Source organism: Maniola jurtina, chromosome 13 (genome assembly GCF_905333055.1).
Source record: "Maniola jurtina chromosome 13, ilManJurt1.1, whole genome shotgun sequence".
Lineage (NCBI taxonomy): Eukaryota > Metazoa > Arthropoda > Insecta > Lepidoptera > Nymphalidae > Maniola > Maniola jurtina.
In genome coordinates this window covers 2476591-2500592 of record NC_060041.1, presented here as the reverse complement: position 1 = coordinate 2500592, position 24002 = coordinate 2476591, and the positions used below count along the sequence as shown (strand labels likewise).

The 24002-nt window shown below is 38.2% G+C and overlaps 1 protein-coding gene across 1 annotated transcript; it reads right to left on the bottom strand.

Moving 5' to 3' along the window:
• Positions 1 to 5004: 5004 nt before the first annotated feature.
• LOC123871076 (TBC1 domain family member whacked) lies at positions 5005 to 23416 on the bottom strand. The gene is made up of 7 exons (XM_045914645.1): positions 22876 to 23416; positions 9852 to 9973; positions 8945 to 9137; positions 7608 to 7791; positions 6495 to 6689; positions 5731 to 5963; positions 5005 to 5239 (listed from the first exon to the last, which is right to left on the bottom strand). Exons 1-7 carry the CDS (start codon positions 23007 to 23009, stop codon positions 5230 to 5232), a joined length of 1071 nt encoding a protein of 356 aa, XP_045770601.1. The 5' UTR covers positions 23010 to 23416; the 3' UTR covers positions 5005 to 5229.
• Positions 23417 to 24002: the final 586 nt, after the last annotated feature.

Below are 24002 nucleotides of genomic sequence, written 5' to 3'. Positions count from 1 at the left end.
AAATTCGTTTGCGCAGTAAAGTGCAAGTAACGCCGACTAAAACCGAATGTGCACCAATGAAATACAGACCTTATTGCTTAACTTTAAGATTTTAAACACAATAACAACAGCGACTCGTGCTATCTCACTCATAATGCGCGCGTACAAAACATGGCGCGTCGGACGGACGCGCTATGATTGGCCGAGACATTTTCGCACCATTCAAAAATAAGATTTCTGCGCAGGTATATCGGCGAAACCCAGCACACTGTATTACTACGTTTGTACGTTGCCATGAATCTATATCATATATCTGTATTTCTTACTAGCATAGCAATACCTACTTGAAGCACCTAGTTATCGCTATCCCACTTCGACTGCCGAGCGAGAGCGAGATGGCACCCCACTGGGGTCCTATCTCTCACTCTAATCTGTTAAGTCAAAGTGAGATACCGATAAGTGGGTATTTGCTTCAAGTATTGGAAAAGAGCTTCTCCATTACTTTTTTTTCTCTCGTCTGGCTTTACACAGATTAGCCAATGTCAGGTTTGTAGTTATTGACCTCCATTACTTCTACTTCATGTATTTACGTTGCCCCTACAGATATCGGTGGATTTTTTTCTATCTCACTCGCACGCACGTGAGCATATCTTTTTGCACTTCTCAACCAGCCCAAAGACTAAACTTATAAACTAGATCATAGCCTAAATTCGAAGTATGTGCAATATTTATAATAATTTTCATAATATAAATAATAAATCATGTTTCATTGCATACTTTAAAGTAAAATATCTGACTATCTTTTTGCCTTAGCATACAAAAATTTGAGCTTTAAGATTTTAATCACTGAATTTAGTTTTTGATGTTAAATTTTAAAAGGCACATTTTTTATTATTATTAATCTGTCAGTTTTCGGTGGCTGTGGTATTTAAAATATAAAAGTTAATAAAAAATAGTTGTTTTGTAACGTCTTCAATTTAGATAATAATAAAATTTGAAATCAAATAAATGTGTGAAAAGCCATTGATAAATATGTTTAAAGATAAAGATTAATTAATTATTGTAAGTATTCACTATCCTTTTCATCTTATTAAAATGGTTTACTCTCAATATTTTATTGCAAAATACATTATACAGTGCTTATTATTCATAAAGTTATGAAAAATAAATAATATGCTAATAGCAAAAACAATATAATCATAATTATCTCAAAAGTGCTAAGTTAAATTAACTTATATGCTATGCGATTCTGCTAGGACTTTTTTTGGCAGTAGATGTTTGTTAGTTATCAAACTTATTCCGAGACCTATCACCCTATATCAATGGGAATATTATAAACAAGGGAATAATATTTCGATACTTATTAAAAATAATGGCGTAATATGAAAATTTTATTCAGGTATTGTAACTGGAAAATTGCAACTTTGTCTGAGTAACGCGCTAGGGTTACTTTGAAAATAAAATGATATTGTATGTATATTTGATTGCACGAACATAAAAGCGTCAAGCCTATACGCACGTGGATTCTAAACATTACAATTTTATGGCATATTCGCCAAATATTTGTATACCTATGGCCATGGGAAATGTCCATATTATGAAGAGAAATGTCGCTACAATAATAAATTGGTTCCAACATTTGTAATACAATATGGCAAAGCGATCCACATGACCAGAAAAATACTGACAAATATACATATTTTATAATACTAATCTAGTTGTACTTTCCACATAAAAAAGGTTTTTATACACATTATTATCATCTTTTTTATAAATTTACTTTTATATTATAAAACATTTTATGCTATTATTTATTTTATACATTACATCACCCCCAGATATGTTAACTAAGGTCTCTGGCGCGCTTTTAAATTGCATGTAAACTTGCATATCTGCTGAACCCATTTTTACGCCCTTAGTGGTTAAATTTTCAAAAATCTTTTCTTAGCAGATGTCTACATAATAGCTATCTGCATACCAAATTTCATTGATAGATTAGTCAGTCAGTCATCTATTCATTTTATAAAATTAGATTTTGTGGTATTATTTTACGGGCATTGGCACGGGGCCGTTAGCGCATGCGTATAACGCAAGTTGAAAGCACACCAGTATAACTAGACCTACCCTCTCAATCACTTAACTTATCACAAATCCTTTTTTTATCGAAGAGATTATTTTTTTGTAACAAACTTTATACACAAATGTACAAAGGAATTGCAATTTTTTTCTTCCAATATAGTACAAACTACATATTATAAACAACTAAGATAGAAAATAACTTATTAATCTATTATTTATCATCTCTTATTTTAATAAAATACTGTATGTAACCCAACCATTTCAATGTTTGATATAATCTATACTAATATAATAAAGAGGTAAAGTTTCTAAGTTTGTTTGTAAGAAGTAATCTCTGGAACTACAGAACCGATTTTGAAAATTCTTTCACCAGTAGAAAGTTACATTATTTCTGAGAGACAAAGGCTACATTTTATTTTCATAAATTAGATGTAAATTGTAATGAGCTACCCGTGCAAAACCGGAGCGGATCGCTTGTAATTATTTATTATAAAGGAAAAAAATACCTTAATCAAAGATTCAAATAACAAGCCATTATTGAATTTGAAAATTTGCGGTGTACCTAGTTTTAAAATGGTTGGGTTTGGAATTCGAGGAAGTAAGTAGTTGTAACTTAAGCGTAAAAACTGAATACCTTGAAATCTTGAATCATACTTTTCTACGTAAACAATAGAAATTATATAAACAAATATTATGTAATTATAATCAGACAAGTGCGAGTCAGGAGTCGCCCACCGAGGGTTCCGTAAAGAAACCACCCTTGAAGGTTTGGTAAAATTAATATAGGTAACATGAAGAAATAATAATTAATAAATCTTGACTAAAAACAAAGACTTAAAATAAATTTAAATAAAATAAGTATTCCATAATTTACTTCCGAGTATGGAATATTAAATATAAAATTCGGAATAAGAGAATAAAAAGATATTAACATTTTTCATTATAAAGGAGAAAAAAATATATAAATTATTATTATAATCACGGAACAGGAAAAACAGATTATAATGTACTCAAATCCAACAAAATTTTCATTTAATTTTCATTGTGCGAATTTTTTACAAAAACAAAATGTTCAACACCTTTATTACTACAAATCACTTCTACCCACTATACAGACATGTCTGAAATTTGTACCAATTTAAAAGGCTTTGTCAAAGTTGGTAACAATAATGGCAACACTTTAATGAAAACTCAGGACCCTATCACCGAACTTTGATTACGACTATGTGATAATCGCAATCCTTTCTTGCTGACACTTTATTTCAGTCATGTATGCTGCTTTTTACGCCTGTAGTAGTGACTTCACTATATATTCTACCTATAGTACGCGACAGGTCGAGATGTCATTCGGGGTGGGGACGCCCTGCACACCCGCACAGCCCCAAACCGGTTTCATTAGAAAGGAAATAATGCGAAGATGGTTTTAGACCACTAAAACGATGCATTAGGCACATTCTCTTTTTAGCGTTAGCACACGCTGGCCAAAGAAGGCATTAGGTTTGGAGGGAGAAGTTGGACATGTCAATACGTTGTTAACATCCATGAGGATTTCCTTCTACATAGTGGAAAAAAGCACACGCTGGGTATTCGCTAGTAAATTCATGATTGCAAATCACAAATTCGGTCTAATGAACGGGGACCTGAGGTTAATGTCAAAAGTGTGGTATATGGCGTATAGTGGGCAGAAACCTTTTTACTACCATAATAAGCCTTATCGTTTTACCATACAAAACGTTACCACGCGTCAGATTTATTTTCAAAAACACTTCTAATATAGAAAATCTTAAGGCTGTAAACAATATAAATGTGAAACAGAAACATGTTCAAACTAAAGGCCGATTCATACCACTTGTGTACACGTGACACGTGCGTGTAACCCCTAACAATCCGGGTTACGCATACGTCCACGCTTTACGCAAGCGGTGTGCCACGTTTCATACAGTTCCATACATTACAACGCAATGGTACGCGCTACGTCTACGCTTATGCAGCCTGTGTGAACGAGCTATTAGTCGATTTAAGACTGGCGTATATTCTGCGCGTATAAGGCTCAAGACTCGCTCAAATGGCAGCGACAGGCAGCAATCTATACTTTATCCACGAACAGAAATTAGCATAGGGTTCTCTCTGTTACATAATCGCATGGGATTACGTAATGAAATGAAAAAGGACAGTGTGAAAAAGGATAAAAACACAGTGGATGTTAATTATTTTGAGTCACCAATCAATCACAAACGAGACTGTTTTCAAATTGTATTTCGAATGTTTTTTTAAACATTTTCGAATTGAATTTCGAATGTTGAAAACATGTGATTGGTTGGTATGGGACGCGTCCGTGAGCCGCGTTTGACAGCCGCGACTATAGGTACGTCTGAGCGCTCAAAGTCCAACACTTTATGCCCGACAGTTCAATGTACTATGTATTATCCAGATCAGCTGTCAGCTCTCAGGCGCATCCTATATTTTGTTTCCACCTTTAGACGCTCACGCGCGCTAACTGTGACCTGCCTACACTTCCTATGGTGTTGACACAACCATAAATTACATTTTTCAATCCAAGCCAATAATTATAGTGGCAACACCACGCCAGTAGCGCGTCTCTCTTTTTAAATACTCTCAGTGAAAAATGGTCGCCCATAATTATAATATAAAAACTTCAATAATTAAAACATAATCCAAACATAGTGAAACAATTTTAAGTGAGTAAACAATTTGTTTGTTTCAAGCCTTATCCAGCCCGATACCGTCGCGTCGCACGCTAGGTTTGTGTGAGACTTTATCGATAGTATTTTGAACGTGGTTACGTTTTGTATGCAATAACAATGAAGGGCCTACTACTTACTAATAAGAATAACTATCACCCAATCCATGGCAGTGGTTCGCACGCACCGCATCACAAATTATACAACATATCACTTTTATATTTTACAATTATACGCTTAGTCATTCTCACGTTTGTATTATACACTTAGTCGTTTTCGCGGTTCGTTACACGCACATATGACACGTTGTTCACTCGTGTTCAGTTGTGATCATCGGTGATCAGTTATGATCAATGGTGATCAGTGATGATCAACTGTGAGTCTATAGTGATCACACTCGTGTTTATAGAGTGTGGAAGATGTCCCGAGCGTTATCCTTGGAATAACGCTTGTAGGAACACTCGCTGAATCAGCTACCACTGTAAAGATGAGTGACTCATTAGTTTGAGAGCAAAAGCGGTTCTGTTACATAAGCGTCCTGGTATGAATGACAACATGATGCTCGCAACTTCGTCCGCGTAAGTTCCAATTTTTTTTTAAAGCCTGAGGGAACTATTTGAATTTTCGGGATAAATAGTACCTACTCTTTATCAGTCTCCATGCAAGTTATCTCTACACTAAATAGATGATATCTGCGACTTCTTCAGTGTGGATTTAGATATTTTTTTTTCATTATTTATTTAGAGACTAATCTAAGTAATTTAGATTTTTAAAAATCTCGTGGGAACTCGACTTTCCAGAACAAAAAGTCATCCTTCCCCTGGATGCAAGCTATCTCTGTACCAAATTACGTCAAAATCAGTTAAACGGATGGACCAAAAAATAGAACAAACAGACAGTAAGTAAGTTATAATATTAGTACGGATATAAGGCTGCACACTGAACTGATGATGAAAACAGAATTAGGTACCTTCTATTGGCCATGGCGCGTCGTTTGGCGGTCTGCCGCTGGTGCTCGAACTCGAAGTCTTCCTCAGTGAGGTTGAGGCGCTGCATGTGGTACATGAGGTAGTCCTCCGTCAGGATCGCTTCGGGCGGGTGCCGCAACACCTCCAGAGTCTCGCACAGTCCCGAGGCGCGTTTCCGCACTTTGGCCGGCCCTAACGCCCCGGCTAGGATTACTAGGGCTGCTTTGAATAGCACCTGCAAAATAAATTGTACTCAGGAGCTACACAACCTCCTTCACTATTCTACCATGGAACTTGCGATATTTAATTCACACGCACGAAACGTTTTTGCTCAACATATCTGATACGAATCACATCTTAGGCAAGCGCGCTCCATCCTAGACCTCATCGTTGCTTATTAAGCATGGGTGTCGTCAAGCGCAAGCCTTGCAATTTAAAAAGTCTTCCTAGCACCGCGTCGCGATTTGTGGTCCTTTGAAAAAAGATCGGGGACAGGTTCAAAACTAGTCAGGCATACACAGACTGTGTTAATCAGAGAATGCCCGACTAGTTTTGCGACTAGTTCAGTCAGGTACAGAGATATTATATTGGTGATTTAGCAGAAAAGGTAAAGTATTTGCAGAGTTTGTTCTAAACATATTTATTAATGCCTGAAGTATTTCAAAAGGCTAGAGAAATTGATGGGGCAACAAATATAACGGTAGCAAACTTCTGATTAAGTTGTTTGTTATTCCAGCGTCTAGTGACTGCATGTTTAAATGCAGACCTTGACTCCCTCGCACAGGAAGCAGTCCCACACTCGCAGCAAGCTGTCCCAGGGCAGAGTGCGAGTGAGAGCACACAGAAACCACTCGGTCGCATACAGCACGGGCTCCACGCGATGCTTGCCCAGGTGCCTGTGAACTGCTGGAGCGGTTCTTCTCAGTAGCGCGTGTAGAATGTCGCCGTCACGTTGAAGAACCTATAACGAATAAGAATATTTATACCATACAGGCATTTTTAAAGGCTCATTGAACCATAATTGGGTTGTCAAAAATGTAATTTTTGTGACAAAATCCAACTCTGGAATGCTTTTCATGTGCACTTGGAAGTACCACCCAGTAAGTAGCATCCAGAACAAGACATTGCCTAAGGCTAATCCACAGTCACTCTGCTCTATGGAAAGACCATGCTTTTAAAGGATAGTCTGGAATAAAGACATTCAGCAAAGAACTATTACCACCAAAGCTCTCTCTAATGTGGAAGTGAACAATGGATCAATGGATGTTGGAGTTGAAATGTTCTCAAGAAGAGACTGCATGACATAGTATATGACACTCCCAAAGTAAGTGGTCATGACATCTGTCATCCGTACAGTGGCTGGCCTGGATTGGATGCAAAAGGTTGAAGGCAGAAAATGTTAGCACTACTTTACTTTAGGCTTGAATATATAACTGTGGATTAATAGGACTGTTGAATTATTGCAGAAACCCTTGTTGCAGAAAATGATATTACTGTCAGTAGTAAATATAAATAGTAATTAAACTTGCAGATCTTTCTACTTCATCCATCCAGCAGATGTTTTCGTATTGGTTTGAAATTGCGTCTTCATTCCTCATACGCATGGCTAAGGTTTGGAATACTCTTCCGCGATCAGTGTTTCCTACCAATTTCAATCCGGGTATCTTTAAAACAAGAGTGAATAGGCACCTTCTAGGTAAACGCGTCAAATCTTAGACCACATCATCACTTTCCATCAGGTGTGATTGTGGTCAAGCGCTTACCTATAGTGAATAAAAAAAAAAAAAAGAACAGGCATAAGTGGCAGCTTGTAGTGTCAGGCCAAGATATCGTCTTTGGGCTCAACAAAACAAATAAGTATGTGTACTCAGGTCCTCACCTCTAGGCCCGGGTTGTAGTAGCCACTGAGGTACTTGTCGCTGATGCTGACGAGGCACCAGAAGGCCTGCACCGCGGGCATGTGCATCAGCAGGAACGCCGCCACGGGCGCCTGCGCTTGGAAGTATCCCACTTTAGGGTTCAGCACTGAATACGCTTTGAGCACGCAGAACAGTTCTTGTTGCCTGTAATAAACAATGAGATTGCACAGGAACTTTTCGATCTTGTCCCCCCTTCACCATTTTACCACCGAACCGCAAGACGTCGGGCGAGTTTTCATCCTTATGTCGTTGACATTCCATCTACACGCACGAAACGTTTTGCGTTTTCATTCCTCATACGCATGGCTAAGGTTTGGAATACTCTTCCGCGATCTGTGTTTCCTACCAATTACAATCCGGGTATATTTAAAACAAGAGTGAATAGGCACCTTCTAGGTAAACGCGTCCCATCTTAGACCACATCATCACTTTCCATCAGGTGTGATTGTGGTCAAGCGCTTACCTACAGTGAATAAAAAAAAAAAAAGATTAGGGTTTCTTCTGAAATAATAAACGATTTCAATTTTAAATTTGAAAATTAAAGAGTTCCAACAGGATTTTAGTTAAACCGAAAGTTGCGCAGACGAAACCGCTGGCATCGTCTAGTAAATGTATAGGAGCATATTTCAGCTATCATTGACGAGCAAAAGGTCTCAACACAGTGTATTAAATATACATTTCTCATGGTTCAATGCAGTAAATTATATCTGCAGATCTTTTCTACATAATATAGATGCATATAATGAATTTCTCAAGTAAATAGTTTCATGTTATCTTATCAGTTTACAAATCTCCATCATCTACCGCATTACGAGTCTCTTGCTTTCTTTTTTAATTATAAATCTTATCAAAATGTAAATAGAGTAAAATATTTGGCATATTAACCTCGATTTTTGTTGCATATAAAAAATCCGATTAAGTGCGAGTCGAACTCGCACACCAATGGTTCCGCACCATCGTACAAGAACCATTATAGTAAACCATTATAGTAATGCGAGTTAATAACGGACAGCGCCATCTTGAGGTAGTTTAGTGAAACTAATAAAATAATTTGCGGAAACACATTTTTTTTAAATATAACCACAAATTAACAGTTTTCGGATTTTTTCCTTGACTTGTGCTACCTGCCTTTCATGATTCTAAGTAAACGGGGAGTACCCTATAGCTTTTGAATTCCCCGAATTGACAGACACTACAGACAGACAGACAACGAAGTGATCCTATAAGGGTTTCTTTTTCGTTTTCGAGTCGTCGATTTTTGAGGGGAACCCTAAAAATCGACAGAAGGTTCCCTCACCCTAAGCCTTCTTCGCGTATGAACATCTCGTGGTAGGGGAACTGGCGGTGCAGGTCTTTGCGGATGTCCTCCATGCACTTGGGGTCGCCGGGCGCCTTCAGCAACTCCTCGTACTCCTCGGGGTGCTTCTCCAGCAGCAACTGACCTCCGCACAGGTAGAGCCAGGCCTTCGGTCGAACTGAGGCGGGGATGCCTGAAACAATATTAGCAAGGGGGTATGCTGAGTGAGGCTAGTACTAGAAATGGGGACACCAATAGTCTAACATCAGAAGTGGGATGGGATTCTACTTGATATAGCGAGCGCGTTGGATGCGCGGACGTGGACGAAACGCCTGTGAAGACAAAATGTTTGGCGCTGTAACGAAACGAACGCGCGACGGGCGCTTGATATATTATGTGTTCTTGTAGCTTTAGTTTCAAGTTTACGTAATTAATTATTTATTACCATCATTATGTTACAAATTCAACAATGACAATCAAAAAGAGTACAATAATACCCAATTTGAACAAATAACTACAACTTATGTATATTGGAGAGATTTGTTCCGTAAAATGTGGCAAGTTATGTTATGTAGGATAGTTCAACATGCATCACACTAATATTATAAAGGAGAAAGTTTGTGTGTGTGTGTGTGTTTGTTACTCCTTCACGCAAAAACTACTGGACGGATTGGACTGAAATTTAGAACAGAGATAGATTATACCCTGGATTAGCACATAGGCTACTTTTTATCCTGGAAAATCAAAGAATTCCCACGGGAATTTTAAAAACCTACATCCACGCGAACGAAGTCCCGGGCATCAGCTAGTATTGCATATCTATCTGCTATTTTCTTATTGAAGCAATCTAGACTACGTTACACACTGCTATATATTTCCATACTGCTAGATATTTATCAAATCTTACCTTTCCGGCACCGCTCGCGGACTTTTTTGTAGTTTTTGCTCATGAACGCTTCCCAGTTGTTTAGCATACGCAGCCATTTTTGTTCTCGCTTCAGTATTGTGCTCGGTGATACTGTCCGTTTTCTGAAAGCAAGGAAATATAATTACAAATCATCGCAAGCTTTTTAACATCGTGAAGGAAAACCATCCCACGCGATGGGATTACGTAACAGAGACAGCGCTATCTATCAGAGTGAACGAGCGCTATTCTAACTTCTTTCCGTGGATTTCTTTCCGTGGATTGAATATTATTGTAAATTGAACAATTGAAAAGAGCAACCGCCGAGTTTCTTGCTGGTTCTTCTCGGTAGGAACGGCATTCCGAACCAGTGGTAAATTATTTGACGATTCAAAAGCACTTGTAAAAGTTTATTTGAATAAAAATCTAAAAAATCTAAAAAAAAAAAATCCGTTAAAGACGATTTACTTGAGGGTTTTATACTGATACTGGATAGCATATCACACTATCACACTAAGGCGAAAGTTTGTATGTGTGTGTGTATGTTTGTTACTCCTTCACACAAAAACTACTGGACGGATTTCGCTGAAATTTGGAATGGAGATAGATAATATCCTGGATTAGCACATAGGCTACTTTTTGTCCCGGAAAATCAAAGAGTTCCCATGGGATTTCGAAAAACCTAAATCCACCGGGCGAAGTCACGGGCATCGGCTAGTTGTAAAAAGTATAAGGAAATATTAGTAACATCATACAACGAACAAATGGACAAATTGTTATACAAAACAACAGCTTTCCTTCCCAACAATAGATTTTCCTGGGACTTTGATACGCATTCTTATGAAGAGTCTATTGAAAAGCCACCAAACAATAAAGCGCTTTTTGGTAGATGGACAATACAAAAGAAAAGCTCGCAGCCTCTTTTGACGATATCTCTGGCTGGCGCTGAGCTGAGATAACAAGATGTCGGATGGTTGAGTTTTGAAAATGAATCCGTACCGTAAAAAGGAAAAACGGAACCGTTATAGGATCATTTTGTTGTCTGTATGTCTGTCTGTCCGGTCTGTCAAGAAAACCTATAGGGTTACCTACTTCCCGTTGACCTAAAATCATGAAATTTAGCAGATAGGTAGGTCTTATTTCAGTCTTAGTTGCAGTAGTGAGCACATCGACAAGCGTTATCGCATTTTGTGCAAAACGTAAACCGCTTTATGGTCGAAAATGAGCGCCACGCACACTGTAGCAATGTATACGTGTGCACTCACACAAAAATAGCCAAACGATCTTTGTGAAATAGAACATATGTTTGTTATTTAGTTTGAAACCCAAGAAAAGTATTCAAATAACCGAAAACAATTTTACACCACCTGGGTGTAGGTATGTTGTACTTCGACCACCCATTGTGCCATATTTTTTTTCCACGTAGATCCATGTAAATTGAGGAACCAACTCCTCACAATAGTGTCGAGTCTTTCGTAAAATTCGTTTCGTTCGACTCTTTCGACTCGTTCGGCTCGGATAAGTGTGCGTTCACCTTTACAATCGATTCTTCTACAACTTTGCAGAAGAATCGATGCGTTTGTACTTGGTACGTCTTATCAGTACTTGGGCTTGTCATTGGGTGAAAAAAGGGGAACATTGTGAGAAATTGCGAAGTTGTAACCGTAAATTCATGAACGTCCACCATCCACTTGACAATATGGCTAGACTTCAATCATGTACGTGCTTGATATGGCCAGATTGGCATTCCGCGGTTTATATGGACTGATAGTCTATACTCTATTCGATCGTACACTTTGTTTGCCTTGTATGTAGTTACGAGTTTTTAACACATCTATCATGAAGGGTACAGTTTAGGTTTGGTTTATTTTTCAACACAATAATTGAATAAGTAACCCAAGTAAGATGAGATGTCGGCCTCTATTCATGTAACTTTTCGGAGCTAAGTGCGTTTTAAGCAATTATAACTCAAAATTTAAAAAACCCCCGACACAAAAATCTCTAAAAGAAAACTAGAAAAGGGCTGATAACTTTCAATAGGCTGAACCGATTTTCTTCTATTATAGCTAAGAACACCCTCGATCAAGCCACCTTTCAAACAAAAAAAAACGAAATTAAAATCGGTTCATTCGTTTAGGAGCTACGATGCTACAGACAGATCTTACTCAACGTCAAACTTGTAACACCCCTCTTTTTAGGTCGGGGGATAAAAACGCACATAACTTGCTGTAACGGTGAATATAATATTTATTGGCCGACACTCTCTCGCTATTGGCTACAATGCCCAAATATTATAAATTCTACCAATCACAGCAATAATAGAGATCGTAACAGTGATTGATACAGTTTTATGGTAATGGAGCCAAGCATGTGTTGGTTGGTCGACCAAGTCTCCTTCAACAGGTTACCATTGGAACGCCACCTGAGCAGCCTTCCCAGCAAATCTCAGCTGGTGAATTACGCCATTGTGAGTCATTATTTACAAAAAGTACCCTTTTCCTTGAAGTTTCTCACCAAGTTTTGATTTAGCCTTCATTATCTTTGGGTTCAGCCAATTTGTACCGCAACTGTAAATACCGCATTACTTAGCTACCTTTTTTTTTATTTTTAGCGTAATAATGGTGCTAATTTGGTTGTGTACAAATATCTCAAATACTACGTAATGATATTTTTTATTATAAAGTTTCACTATTTTTAGGCTTGTCAATTTAGATTGCCATGGTGCTAATTGCAGTGATAGCGTGGCTTAGGGCACGATGTAAAGGGTGGCAGAAGGCGGCTGGACGAGGAAGCCTGAGGAAAGGGTGTGGTGGAGCCGCGAAGCTCACTAGGGAAGACCTTTGTTCAACAGTGGACGAAATATGACGATGATGGAGCTAATTACTATGCTGATTTCAGCTTTCTGAACAACGGAATTGACAATATCAGTAAACATTTATACTCTAGAGACTATCCCTCTTTATCATCAAGATATTATAGACTAGTAGAATAGAATAGAAATATGTATTTCGAACTAAGTAACTTTGACTAACATTGATTTTACTATAAAAGTTTTGTTAGATGAAAACCCAAATAGTAGGGTAAGTAGGTACAGTCAAAAGCCGTAATTCGTTTAGCACCTTAATGATCATAAAATTCGCGTGGCACGATTATGTACATTTGTTATGTGTGTGTGCGTGTTTATAGAAAAAGGTCAGTGTGACAGGTTTTTGATGCAATAGTTTCGCGGAATTGCTACTCGAATTCTGAGGCCGACGGTACCTTTTGGATGTTTTACCCAAGTATCGAGACGCTAAATCGCTTAACGGTACCAATAGCTTGCCGTTTTTATTACATCGATCAATCATAAATTCATACGGAATTATGCATTGTGGCACAGACTATAATAAAACAGTTGTGCGATTACGCTATAGTCTCCATTGTGATTTGTAGTAGCTAAGAAATCTACAACAAGCTTTATAATTTACGATTACCTATCAGTTACGGTTTCCATAATCGAGGGTCTTAAAATGTTAGAGTGCTAGCCTAGAGATAGGCACAGGCCTAATCAGACAGAAGTATACCTAATGTGGCATCTAAGGTTCTAATTGAATAATTTGGCTTTAACATGGCTGTTGAAAATACGTAAGTATATCAGCGCTATGTTTGCAATAGTAACGATATGTCACAAGTGTAAATTAAAAATTTATAACACCCCGCGACAAGTGAAGGTTACAGTAACTAGAAAAGAGCTGATAACTTTTAGACGGCTGAACCGATTTTCTTGGTTTATAGCTAAGAACACTCGATCAAGCCACCTTTCAAACATAAAAAAACTAAATTAAAATCGATTTAGGAGCTACGATACCACAGACAGATAAACAGATACACACGTCAAACTTATAACACCCCTCTTTTTGGGTCGGGGGTCAAAAATACGATTTATGTCAAATTAACTACTCAGTAGTCACATTACGTGTTATTTTGAATAGTTTCAAAACCCGCGTGAAAAGGAGGTAGAATCACAATCGCACCGTTATCGCCAAGCGCGACCAATATGCGACCGTTATCAACACGAGCGCCTGATCGATCGCGATTCATCCCACATCGAGTACTGGTATTATGATGAGTACTTAATGACGCACATATAGTACGCGAGAAGTCGAGATGGCATTCGGGGTATGAGGCGGGGAGACACCCCGCACAACCTCACGTCTCCCGCGCTAGCCCGCATCGGGTTAGCGCGGAGGCAGTGCGGGTGTGCAGGGCGTCCACATCTCGACCTGTCGCGTACAAAGTCGGTTTAAAGGAATTCGCCCCCGACCACAAGAGCTTCAACTTTTCAGTAGTGAAAATGCGTGTGAAAAAACTTCTTTCGTGATCCTGGTTTACAAGAATAACTATAAATTTATCTGTATTTATACGGTAAAACACAGACAGACGGAGTTTCGCATTGTTAATATTAGTGTGGATATAGATTACGGCCAATATCAAAAACTTTGAAACTAATCTAGGTACACTTTGACTAGTCAAGTACTCGAAATAGTAGATACCTTTATGTACGTATATTATGTATGTATCTTAGGTAAGCGTTTACGCAGCCGGCATAGTTATAGGCAACTACGTGACATTATCAGTAGAAAGCAAAAATACATCGCCTACGAATGACTAACTAAATAGGTATATATAATACGAATTACATTGAAAAAGGGAAACCGTTCGATAAACCACTTGAATAAACAAATTCTAGAGAATTGTTCTGGTGAGGCACAGGTGTGGTGAGGTAAAATAAAAGTGTGTCTAAATCGCGCTATTATGATTAATGTTACGCGAACACTACAGTTCAAGCATAGGGTTGGAATTCATCCCAGTACGTCGGCAAAAGTCACCGTTATCAAGTGTCCCAACCATCAACGTTCCGACGAGCTAGGTTTTTAGAGTTCCGTACACAAAAGAGAAAAACGAAGCCCTATTAATGTTACTTTGATGTCTGCCTGTCTGTCCGCGTGTCACAGGTCTCTAGCTCGTAGACTAAATGAGTTATAAAGCTAAAATGGTATAGGTGTAGAACGTTGACCCAAAACCAAATATTGAATCAAGGGGCTGACCAAGAAAATCCTGAAAAGCCGGCAATGCATCGGCGGTTCCTCTGGAGCTGCAAATGTTCATGGGCAGCGGTAATCACATCAGATGAACCGCCTGCTCGTTTGCTCGTTATTTAAAAACAAAGTATGGATTGAATCCCTCGCATTGCCGGAGCTGCTTCTTCGCTAGACATTGAGTTTTATTATTTAAATGTAATGATAGTCACTAGGTTGGATGCTCTCGACCGATAAGTCTTATCCGAGACGAAAATCAGAAATCCTAGCAAAGGTGACGATTCGCTAGGCAACTAGCAGCAAGCTGTATGCGCTTATGTAATGGAAAAGGTGATTAACCATTAAATTGCTTTTCCCATGGTTAAGCAATGGAATAATGCATGCCAACTAGCGATAAAGAAACGCGTGGAATTTCTTATGTGAAACGTTAATTAGTTGCATAGTTAATTAGTTGCGTCTACTAATGTTTATTATCCGTTAAAATATCGCGGATTTTACGAGTACGAAGTTTGGTCTTATTTTACGAGAAATCGTTTTAAGGCTGATAGCTCAGTGGTTAAGAGTCCGCGTTTTATCGGGAGGTCGGGGATATGACCCGGGCACGCACCATTAACTTTCGGAGTAATGTTCGTTTTTAACCCCCGACCCAAAAAGAGGGGTGTTATAAGTTTGACGTGTGTATCTGTGTATCTGTGTGTCTGTGTATCTGTGTATCTGTGTATCTGTCTGTGGCATCGTAGCGCCTAAACGAATGAACCGATTTTAATTTAGTTTTTTTTGTTTGAAAGGTGGCTTGATCGAGAGTGTTCTTAGCTATAATCTAAAAAAATTGGTTCAGCCGTTTAAGAGTTATCAGCTCTTTTCTAGTTTTCTTGTAGAAAAGAAGGTTAGATAACCGTTAGGTTCATAATATTATGTCAATAGACAAATGTCAAGCTGTCAAGATGGACGTTGCCTAAATACATAATTATTTATTTGGAAATGATGTTTTGAAAAACTCAAATACTTTGGATCGTCGGGGGTGTTATAAATTTTTAATTTACACTTGTAAGCATTTAAATACCTATCACTTGCTTTAGCGGTGAAGGAAAACACCGTAAAGAAACCGGCATGTTTAAGAGTTCTCCCTCAAAGGTTTGTCAAGCCTGGCAATCCGCACTTGTACACTTCTCATTCTGAGAGGAGACTTATACTCAGTAGTGAGCCGGTGATGTACTTACTTGGTTGGTTTTGTTAGCGAAAATGTTACATTTTGAGATAGAGAGAGAATCGTAATATTTTTTACCATCGTGAGGAAACCTGCCCGACAACGTCAACGTGCCCGAAAGTTCTCCCTAATTGTCTCAAACATATACGGAGTCTACCAATCCGCGTGGTGGATTATGATTTAAGCCCTTATCATTCTCGAAGGAGACCCCGTTCTTAGTAGTTGGCTGACGATGGGTTCATCACACTAATATTATAAAGGAGAAAGTTTGTATGTTTGTGTGTATTTTTGTTACTCCTTCACGCAAAAACTACTGGACGGATTGGGCTGAAATTTAGAATGGAGATAGATTATACTCTGGATTAGCACATAGGCTACTTTTTATCCCGGAAAATCAAAGAGTTCCCACGGGAATTTTAAAAACCTACATCCACGCGAACGAAGTCGCGGGCATCAGCTAGTAACTTCATAATGATGTTTGTATGACAAAAATTTCGTCATTTCTTTGCTTCATCAACCAGTCATCACTCAACAGAATTGACAACTAGCGGGCGCCTCAAAAGAAGTAGCGCATTGCAAGTCGCAACACCGTCATAAATTTCGGCAGCACACTAGATCCGTGGTCGGAAGGCGTGACAATTTAATTGCACTTAATAACCTAGTCATCGTTCATCGTTGCACACGTTAACACGTCATAGCTTCGACGATATTAATTACTTGCTCACTGATTTATTCTACGCCATCCTCTAGCTATCGCTATCGCTTTTGTATTTCTACGCTATCCACACGCGGCCCACATACGCGCAACAAACGCTCAACACACGCGACAAACATGCCATACACATGTGACACATATGCACGATGAACGTGCCACACATGTGCCACACACGCACGACGTACGTGCGACACGCCCCACCAGCGTAACTCACACGCGCCACACACGGCGACACACGAACCACTTCACGACAAATACGGGCGACACACGCACGACACATGCGCCACACACTTGTGACACACGCCCCACACACGGGCATACACGCACCAAACACGCATCACATATGCGCTTATTTCTATTTGAGGTCTACATATTCACGAAAGTTGAAACAGTGCGGTGAGTACCTAGTTAAGGCCCCTAGGGCCTAGAGGCGCAAATACAGCCAGATATGCACCCAACTTATTTTCACGTACCTACGTACCTACGTGAAAATAAGTTGGGTGCATACTTGGGTGAAACAGACCCCACTCCTACGAGTTGGGTCTGTTTCACACCGAGGTCGGTGGGCGCTCGGTCTGCGCTCGCCCTTAAATTCAGTTTTAGGTATTGGAAGATTGGACTGTTTGATTGTATCATGAAATCGCATATTTGATGCTAGAAACGTGAATAGAAATAAAAAGTAATAACTATGAAGTATGTGTAGTTATCCAGAAAATATTGACTCAGCCATTTATAAATGACTAGCTGATGCCCGCGACTTCGTTCGCGTGGATGTAGTTTTTTAAAAATCCCGTGGGAACTCTTTGATTTTCCGGGATAAAAAGTAGCCTATGTGCTAATCCAGAGTATAATCTATCTCCATTCTAAATTTCAGCCCAATCCGTCCAGTAGTATTAGCGTGAAGGAGTAACAAACATACACACACACACACACACACACACACACACACACACACACACACACACACAAACTTTCGCCTTTATAATATTAGTGTGATACAGAAATAGTTAGTGCAGTTTTCGTAATGTCAATTATATCAGTAAAGTAATTAATTACTTTTTATTAACAAGTGAATTTAAAAGTATCTAAGTCGTTCATTGTATCAAGGTTAATGCAGCAATTATGTATGCACGCAAAACTGTTGGAAAGTTGTTACTTTATGTATGGGCAATTGTGAAACTAACAAAAAACTATTTTAAATGTATTAGGTACTAGGTAGGTATACGCGTATTAGTTCAAGACTTAATTTTCAGTGGCTGTATTCAGGTCTATATATACTTATCTACAAACTAATATTGAAAATGCAAAAATGTGTCTGTTACCTTATCACAGATCAATCGCTGAACCGATTTTGAGGAGGCACAGACATAGAGCGCATTCTAGAGAACATAGGATGTTTTATGCCAAAAAGCAGAATTCTAAAGGAATTGTTTTTAAAAACCTGTGTAAATCGACGCTAACAATCAACTAACCTATTTATTATAGTAATGCCTATGCAACATGTAAATATTGCATAGATATTACTATAATCATAAGAATCCTGGTGCATTTACGGTAGATTTTTGTGACTGTTGTATTACTGTTCAAACAATGTACAGTACAACTGTATGGGTTTTCCCCTCAAATATTAGTCACTACACTAGTATGCAAGCAACGTTGCAACTCCATAAAACCAACATGGATTTATTAATTGAACAAGATAAAGCTAAAAACTAAAACTGACTGCGATCCATAATATTAAGTAGCTGTGTACAGTTTATTCAATTAAACTGTAAAAAATGATTATATTTTAATTAAATAATATACAAATTTTTATCATTACAAAAGATTTTTCACTATTATTTACTTAAATAATGTAGGCAAAGTGAAATTCATAAACTTTTCCTTGATGATAACTTTCACAGCAACAGAAAATAATAAGTAGTCTTCATCAAGCAACCTTCAAATTACGAGAAATAATTAGAGCAGTATGAAAGATCATAATTGCTCAGTTCTTACATTCTAATTGAACGCAGCACCTCACTGATACTAATTTTTCGAATTCAAGCATCTTTGTGCATGGTAACTGTAAAAATAACTGTACAATTCATAATTAGCGCATGTGAAAGTTTTTACAGTGAGAGTACACTTAAAAACGAAATTTTAATTTTATAGAAACTTCAGAATTTATTTTAATTTCAAGAGGTCTCAGAAAAATTCTTAAGTTATTTTGGGTTTAACAGCGCCCTAAGCAGCAAACAAACTTGAAATTATTGCTTTGCAATTTCCAGGTTTGATGCTTATACCTACAGAGTTGTTTGGAACAGTAGTGTGATACAGTGTACAAATAAGTATGACGACTACGAGTCAAATTGGCGACTTAGTATCAAACATCAAAACACTTGCTTAGCAAGGGAACATGTATCAAATACACAGATATGACGTCACAAACGTTTGACATACTTTTTTAGTTAAATCGATAATTTAAAATGGTCAGCAAACTTAAAACTAACAGCGAATGTGGATTTTACAAACTATGGAAGAGCCTCTATTTAAAAGTTCCTAAGAAATTTCAAAATCAGTTCAGTAGTTCCAGAGATTACTCCCCACAAACAAACTTACAAACTTTACCTCTTATTAGTATAGATTGGTTTCATAGATATATCAGTCAATTAACTGGACCAGCTGGACTAAGCAATCAAGTGTGTGGTGAGCACAGGATTTGGAGTCAGACTAGGCACTCAGTAGATAGAAACTTACTGTGTGGCAACTCATATTGAAAATCAGCATTGAACCATCACAACTAGCGTAAGCAGTGCTTTTATGCCTCTATGATCTGCACACCACTGAGTGTGTGATTGAATGAATAGCTTCATAGTACATCAGCTAGGTGATTAGTTGACTCAGTGTACAACAATGACTTTCTAAGCAAGGACATCGCACTGGCGCGCATAACAAGGGACCAAGTAAGTGTGCTTATACGCGGTGTAAGCACACTTTCTTCATTAGTCGCATGATGACTGCAAAGCTGTCAAGACGCCTAAATGCGCGATCAAAAAGTGCCGAAATAATACGTTAACGACGCAGAAAAGAGATGGTGTGACTTACCACCGGTAAGTTAATTTTATTTACGTAAGATAACATGCGAAAAAGTGTAAAATACTTAGTAAAACCATTGAAAACACTAGAAATATCTAAAATTATTTACAATGTTCCCATTCCTTTCTCTCACGCACATCGGAAAGAGACAGATGGAAGGGCGCGTCACGAATGTCGGAAAAACAAAACTGTGGAGTAGCTTTTTTTTGTTCAATGTAAAATCTATTGGCCATTATTGTATCACATTTATTTTATTACTAGCTGTGCCCGCGACTTCGTTCGCGTGGAATAGCTCTCAGCGCGCTTTATATAGCCACGGACGCTCAGGCGCGAGGCGTGTATCTGTACGTTAAAAATGTTCGCCGTGATTCTTTAAATTGACATAACTTTTTTATTTATGAACCGATTGACATGAAATAAACACTAAATATTAAGTGAAGCTTACTACAATATATTAGTGACAACCGTATCTAAATCGAATAAGCCGTTTCTGATATTAGCGTGCACAAACACACAGACAAACAGACAAACAGACAAAAAAAAAATTAATTACAATTTCGGGTTCGGCATCGATATAATAACAAACCCTGCTACTTTTTTTTATATATTTCCATTGTACAGACACCACTTTTCTACAATTTTATTATATGTATAGATCTTTTGACGACCTCCGGTGCGCAGTGGTAGCGCGGTGGATTTGTATGACGAGGGTCCCGGGTTCGATTCCCGGCTGGGCCGATTGAGATTTTCTTAATTGGTTTAGGTCGGCTGGTGGGAGGCCTTTGGCCATCTTGATTCAAGGCCCATCTTGAATCCGCCATTTTGGTTTTATTTTTCAGCTCAGTCAATTGGATGAAGTTCTGAGTGACATTTGTTCGAGCACCCCCCACCTATCTTCAATACCCTGGCCGTGCTCCTCACCGAAATCCTCAATCATCAGCTCTATCTATATTTTTACTCCGAATCATTTTTTGTCCTCTATACGAAACCATCGGTAAAAAAAAACATACAAAATTTTACAGAAGAGGTGATCAAATGAGTCAGTCAGTCAGTCAGTCAGTCAGTGAATCAGCACGAGCAGAATAGTATAATAGTTATATAGTATAGATATAGTATAATAGTTTCATATTTACAAAAACGAAAAATCTCTCAAAGAAATAACAAAAATTAATAGTGCTACACTACTCCATTCCATTTTTTGTTCAAGTTTGCTTCTAAAATCACCTTATTCAGCTTCGAGTGCAATAATCGATTTACATTGCGGCTTAATCACTGAGGTTAGTTTACAGGACTTGAATGTTAGCGGGAATGTATAAATGGAGCAGTTGAAGCTACATAGGGTGAATTTAGAAACGTGTGCCATGTTTGGGCTCTTGTGTTGTATGCCACGATGTGTCCATGCTTAGAAAGTCATTGGTGTACAATGATGAATGATAGCTACTGAGCTCATTTTTGACATTTGTTGGTTCTACATTGCTGTTTCACTGAATGATATTAAAATGATTTCCATAGAAAACTTTCAATAGATTAAAAATTAACATAAATGGGCCTGGTGGCTATCATTTATCATTGAGCACTGAGTAAGTGAATCACCCTGCTGGTCTAATGTGGCCAGTAATCTATGGCTTGGACTATACTAGTAAACGAAATCTCTGAATTTTGCCAACAATTGGATATTTCCACAGAAAATTAGACAACAGCTATAATGCTCACATTTGTATGTTTCTATTGAAATCATTTTTACAAGTACTTAACTTAAATAAATAGTGTTGTCATGGAGTATTTTTATAGCAAACAGATGGTATATTCATTGCCAACTGGCTAGACCTTGATGATTTGTATGTGCATAGGTGTAAAACCTTTATGAATAAATCATTTATGATTTAGAATTGTGTTTCTGATTATCTTCTCAAGAATATAATGATGGCACTGATGGTGGGAATGTATCATGTTCCACTGACCTTTCCCAATATAAGTATGCTGGACTTATGATTGCCAACCAGTTTTTGAAGTGATTTCAGTATTGCCGCTTTGGAGCTAAGAGAAACTCTCAGCTAAATGATCTCTGAGAAACTCTGATCTAAATGTTAGTGATGATACGTCTGTCAACATGAAGGCCATTTAACACAAAATGTCAATTTTACTTTTCAATATCCTCAGTGGGGTCTTTCTAATTTGCATAAAATATAGCTCAAACATCACTGCTGCTATCAGCAGCCGTCAGCAATCGCATGTCCAATGTACTTGTATTAGTATAGGTCTGTGACATATTGGAATTCATAAGAACATTGTGGCTATAAATGTGGCACATCAACACTGCAAGGGTTAGGCCCAGTATCCACTAAAGTGGACATAAGCGGAGAATGGGGATGTGTGCCTACAGACCAATCATACTATTGATAGATGATATTTGTAATAACTTTTTCCTTGTCATCTATCAATAATCTGATTGGTCTGCTGAACATATCACTGCTCGACAATGATTAAGTGGATACAAGGTGTAACAATTACTAGCCCTCCTTGCCCTGGCTTCATAAGGCTTTACTACACGTAAATATGAACTATAAACCACAATACCTGTAAAGTGGTAAAACTTCAAAACAAAACGAAATCTGTTTGGTACTTTTTGAAATCAAATTTTTAATACAGATGGACACAGCGGGCTGACTTTATACTGAGTAGTGATTAAAAGCAAAATCATAACGACAAATCTTTCAAGCCTTAATTCAGTTGACCTCAAAATTTAATAACTGAACAGACTCAATTACTTTTAATTATGTTCCCTATGGCATGATTATTATACAGTTAGTCTGCTATACACTTATGTGTTGATATGAGCTTAGCAGAGTTCTGCTAAGCTCATATCAACACATAAGTGTATGGCATCAGCTGTTGACTTTTGTGGCAAGGAAGTGCTTTAAGTAAACAGAAAATCAAAAATATACTTACGGTTCAGGACTATACTGAGCTCCACCGAAAAATCCATGTCTGTCTGGCTGTGTAGTCACTGATGAGCATATCGAAGCATTATCCTGCTCACTGCGCTCACCGCCTGCACTTTTTACGCTTTTTTGCAACGACATTTTACGCCCTATGCCACGGTACTATCACTTATTCCGTACCATCTATCACAAAAACAAACACTATGCCAGATGTGCTAAGTGGGCGTGCGAATTTATTACAAAACATGAACAAGTCTTCCGGATGTTGACGCCCGAAGCCCGAAGCAAATCAGTCATGAAGCACTTCGCGCACAAAATCCCTATTCTCTTCACAAGCTCATAAATTCACAAGAAACTATAACACAAGCATAGCTAAGGAAATAAAACGTGCTTCAAACAGTTCCCATAATTTTTATCTATAAACATTGCGTGTGGAACGGAGGTCGGAGGCCAGAACACAGAATGTAGGTATAAGTATAGTTTTAAAAAATCCACATTTTTTATCAAAAATGCTGAAACTTGAAAGATTTATTTACACAGACCACAAAATACAAATCAAAATCTATCTCTTACGTCATTTGTCTGTAGTCGTTGAACATTGCACAGATAAAAATCGACATCGTGGTCTGTGAAAATCAAGTTGGATCATCAATGTCATTAATCAAATCAATGATCGGACTTCGTCTGTGTCGGTGTTAGCTGGCGGGCGTGCTCTGTCTTTTGGATTGTTTTTTTGACGTGACAACGTCTTATAATTCGATAGAGCCGGCTGCATGCACGAAAAAACATGACTCATGCGGCGTTACCTCGCTCTGAGGCGTTCCATGTAAGGCTTGAAGTGCAAGCGAGAGCGCGGAACGAGCGACAAAGAAGCACAATCGGCCTTTGTTGTCACGTTCAACTGTCGTCAGTAACTGACTTTACAGACAACCAATTTTTTTTTTGTTAAAACTGACTGGAAAGCGCTATAAGGGGGTGCCGTGCGTATGTCGGCGAGCGCCGGCACAGACGGGGTCCATACTTGTATAGTTTAACTAACTCGTTACAAATAACTACAAACTTGACATTGGCTTATCTTTGTAAAGCCAGACGAGAGTGGAAAAAAAAAGTTATGATCAGAAATCCGGATATGGC